The sequence below is a fragment of the Sinocyclocheilus rhinocerous genome, unplaced genomic scaffold (genome assembly GCF_001515625.1).
Source record: "Sinocyclocheilus rhinocerous isolate Xijiao unplaced genomic scaffold, SAMN03320098_v1.1 scaffold111, whole genome shotgun sequence".
NCBI lineage: Eukaryota > Metazoa > Chordata > Actinopteri > Cypriniformes > Cyprinidae > Sinocyclocheilus > Sinocyclocheilus rhinocerous.
Window position 1 is genome coordinate 839,761 of NW_015642811.1, and position 4,688 is coordinate 844,448.

General features: G+C 39.3%; 1 protein-coding gene across 2 annotated transcripts in view; it reads left to right on the forward strand.

Moving 5' to 3' along the window:
• The window catches only part of fstl5 (follistatin-like 5), a 130,345-nt gene that overhangs the window by 116,071 nt on the left and 9,586 nt on the right, over window positions 1–4,688 (forward strand). For both annotated transcript variants that reach the window (XM_016573581.1, XM_016573582.1), the window contains exons 13-15: window positions 1,549–1,698; window positions 4,013–4,120; window positions 4,531–4,655. In XM_016573581.1, the coding sequence (XP_016429067.1) occupies window positions 1,549–1,698; window positions 4,013–4,120; window positions 4,531–4,655 (383 nt within the window). The remainder of the gene's footprint in view (window positions 1–1,548; window positions 1,699–4,012; window positions 4,121–4,530; window positions 4,656–4,688) is intronic.

The following is a 4,688-nucleotide window of genomic DNA, read 5'->3' on the forward strand; positions in this document are numbered from 1 at the left end:
TGTCCGGGATGGCTCCGTTCAGCCAGGTTTCCGTGAAGCAGAGCGCAGCGGAGTCTTCCTCTCTTCCTCTCCTGACATTCAGAATGTCTTCCTCTCCTGACATTCACCCACCCATACATTTCTTATTTGTTCCATGATTCATCTATCTTTCTTTCTTTCCTTCCTTCCTTCCTTCCTTTTTCTCTTTCATTCTTTCTATCCATCACACATCCATCTATCCAAATTTCATTCTATTCACGCTTCTTTCCTGCCTTCCTTCTTTCTTCCCTTTTTTCTTTCTATCTTTCTTTCTTTCCTTCCTTCCTTTTTCTCTTTCATTCTTTCTATCCATCACACATCCATCTATCCACCTTTCATTCTATTCATGCTTCGTTCCTGCCTTCCTTCTTTCTTCCCTTTCTTTCTTTCTTTCTTTCTTTCTTCCTCTCCTGACATGACCAGTAATTTAACCGCATGGGGTTTGATCCTCAGCACAGACATCAGCTGATCTCCTTCATCGCTTACATCCCTCCTTGACTCTGCATATAATTTCTCGGCTCTTTCTGATAGACAGCTGCTAGATTTGCACAAGCTATTAAATGATTGCCTTCCTCTGTTTTGCTGTTACGTTGGAGCTGGGTATGCTGATGAGACAGCTGTGTTTGTTTGGTGCTCGGGGCGGTGAGAGCTTGAGTTTCCAGCCTCCAGAGAGGCAGCAGGCCTCTATTAGGACATCAATCAAATGCCAGGCCTTAACGGCAAGCCCCGGTGCAAACTCTGTCTGGGGAAGAACATTTAGAGAGCATTATGATGTGTTTTTCCTATGTTCTGCTTGTGGGAAATCACTATCACATGTACTTCCCTCCTTCCCTCCTATTTAACTGATCATTTTGAAGATCTTACAGATTGCAGTTGCAGTTTTTGGCTTTGGTTTGTGGTTTTTTAGAGCATTAAACATAACCAAATCTTTTTAGAGCATTAAACATAACCAGATGTTATGTACTTGTGCCAACTACAACTCTATTTGAGTTTTGCAAAAGTGTCGCTTGACCAGACGCATCCAGTCACATCAGTCTGTGTCGCCATCTTGATTGTCGTCGACAGCCCTTGAGTAGCCCAGTCAACAGAATCACCACAGGAGACGCCCACTTCTGCACAACCTCTGTGGCCATCAATCAAGCAACTCTCACCTCTTTAACCACAGCACATTCGGCCTCAGGCCTGACAGCCGCTCACTTTTTGACAGAGTTTGTCTCCATGATGACACTTCTGCCCACTATCAGTCCACATCCACAAGGTCCCTTTCTCTGAGGCCGACACTAGAGAGTCTTTTACTATTTGATTTTATTGTTGAGTAGTTTAATTGTTTTCTAAAAACAAAAAAGCTCATTTATTTTTGTGGCTTCATGGAAAAGTTTAGTAGCATTGTTGACCTTCAACACAGAAGTGTTCTTCATAGTTTCCTTTTACGTGAAGAGACACTTCTGAAATGCATTTACTCTAATAATCCTTAATATTTCTATGTGTAGTCTGTTTTAATTGCCCTTTTTTTTAATCTTATTTCTGAAGGAGGAGGTCTGTCCACAAGTGGAGGGAGAGAAGGATCAGAAATGTATGTGGACATCAGCCGTCAATGTGAAGGACAAGTTCATTTACGCCACACAGCCTTTGCTGAACAGGTTGCTCATTGTAGACATCCAATCCCAGAAAGCTGTTCAGGTAAGCCAATAAATCAGTAACTAAAACATTATTCTCACGAACATACCATAGACACGTCATCAAATTTAAATAATGCTGCATTTTAATATATGTAATGTGCCATGTTTACTACATAATTCATAATCCTCAATTTTTTTTAAATTACAATACTAGTTGGCATATTTTAACATGTTTATTTAGCATATTTATTCTTCATTTGCACATAGTATGCAAAGTTTTCTTTTTTTCTGCCATGGGCACTCAATGATCTGTTGTTTGAGTAGTTTCCTCAAGTTGCTCCAAACCACCACACAAAATGATTGGAATGTTAACACGCCGTGTTCTGATTGACTGACGATCCGATCTGCTTGATCGAATCACGGTGATCGCATGTTAATGCCAAGTGTAAACGCAGCCTTAGAAGTGGCTGATGCTTCAGGCTGAAAAGTAGTTTTGTTTCAGAGTGAATGCCCAAATGAGTGCCATCAAGACTTTCTCCATTCTAGGCCTCACTTGGGTATTCCATGATTCCTTATAATGTGCTGACAAGGGTCACACTTGGGATCATTGATTCACCTGGGAGTTTGGCTTTCATTACCTCAGATTAGCAAGTGCGAATTAGCCACCTGATCTTTTAGAATCTGATAAAAATAGAGAAGAGTCTAACATTTGTCTACAAATTATGTTTTAAGCCTGAGGATTCACTATTTAACCAAAACTTTTTTGTACGATTTAAAATTTCACACATCTGCTAAGGATAGTGGCGAGAATTTGTTCATCTGTGCTGAAGAGTTTCTATTATTCAGTCTAATCCTCGTAAGGAGGAAGGGATGTGCTGGGATAAAAATTCAATGTGCACATCTGCTCCCACAGATTATTGCACACATGGAGATTGACGCTGAAGACAACAATCACCCTCCTTCATCATAGCTACACACGAACACTAGTTCTCTCTTGGTTTCTTTTAATGCGGTGTGTTGACGAAACAAGCTGTGCAAATGCCCACATTGTGGAGGACTTAACAGTGAATGCTGCATCAGATGAATACACTTATCTGAAGTTAGAGACATTCTGAGGGGAAAAAAATGTCCGTCCTACTGAGAGAGAGGGTGTAATCATTTTTGCAACGCTCAATGTGCAAATTAAATTTTTTTTCATATTCGTGTGCATCCATGTAAGCACAATGAGGTGTGAAAATTGCACAGTAAGGCTATCACTGCACAAAATGAATCATTTGTTTCCCAGTGGAATATCTCCAGCCAGGTGACAGAGAATGGATATGGATGCAAAGCTATTATTGCAAACGGGCTGAGCTAATGTTACTGTCAGCACTCCATTTAAAATGCACACCCATAACCAAACTCTGCATGTACAAAAAAACATACAGCTGTGCTTTTGGAAGCGACACACGTTCACTCTGTCATGGATAGTTGATTTGGTGGACTTTTATGGTGACTTTTGTAGAATGTTAAAAAGCATGGATGGGAATCTGCTTTATGAATTAACATAATGATTTCCAGTGATTTCATTGAATTCTCACAGGGACCCTTGAAAAGCAAACAATGTGGAAAAGTGATCAATTTTTCATAGACGCTCTACTGACCAGGGGCAAAAATGCTGAAGCGTCTGTCTTAGTTGTGCCTAGCATGAGATAATTATAACATTTTACTCCACTTATAGTGATGAATACTGTGTAGCATCTTTCTAGTTGGATTGTGCGCCTTTTATAAGTGAACTGACTATGATAGTGTATATTATATCAAATGACTAAAATATGAATATATCTATATATTTGTGAATGTTTTAAAAGAAGACTTATACGCTCACCAAGGCTTCAATTATTTGATCAAATATACAGTAAGACAGTATTTGTGAAATATTTGAATATGTTTTTAAAAATAAAAGTAATTTATTCCTGTGATGGCAAACATTTTCAGCATCTATTCAGAAATCTGCTGAAATCTGCTGAACTGGTGTTCACGTGCCATTTATTATTATTATCAATGTTGAAAACAGATGTGCTGCATAATATTTTGGTGTAAAACAAGATTTTTTTCAGGACCTTGCTGAATAAAATTATTTGTTTCTTTTTTAAAAAAAGTGACACCAAACTTTTAAACAGTGGTGTATGAAAGTTTACTTATTAAATTAGGTAATACATTAGATATAATTTAATTATATGATTTATTAAATTAACTTAAATGGATCATGAGGGTTTTTGAACATGAGATTTGTCCAACCCTACTATATAAACTACATTTTTAGTCATTAAATGTTACTACGTTATCTGATTTTGATAAGCAGATGGAAACTGTTGATCTGTTGTTGTCAACAGACTGTGAGCACCGACCGGGTTCCAGTGAAGCTGCACTATGACAAGTCTCATGACCAGGTGTGGATCCTGAGCTGGGGAGATCTCGAGAAAAACTTTCCAACCCTCCAGGTAAGTCAAATCACTCCAGATTCATCACTGAGTGCTAATCACCACCTGATGCCTCTTCAACAAGAGTACTGGGACGTTCTGCCTAACTACTTCTCTCATCTGATTATTCAAGTATATGAGCTGGCCCTGCTGAGAGTGTGTTTTGATGATTTTAGTTGACATTTTTGGAGCATTCCCAAGTGTTGTAAAATTGAACCAGCATAGCAAGGGGTCTCAGTGGGGTTCCATATCGCATAATTGGAACAGTCTCGTCCCCCATAATGCATAGCTTTGGTTAATCACAGACAGAATACATTGAGTTCCTCAAAGACGAGGGGAATTTTGACATTTAGAAGTTCACAAATCTCCCTCTTGTGTGTGTTCCTGTGCATGATCACTCATGTTCCTATTGTGACTCTTCCATACATAAGGTGATCAGCCAAGCCAGCGGAAGCACGTCCCACCACACCATCCACACCCAGCCGGTTGGCCATCGCTTCGACAGGGTGGAGGATTTCTTCATTCCTCCCATAAGCCTCACCATCAATCACATCAGGTAAAAGAGAGAAAGACTCCCACCATATATATA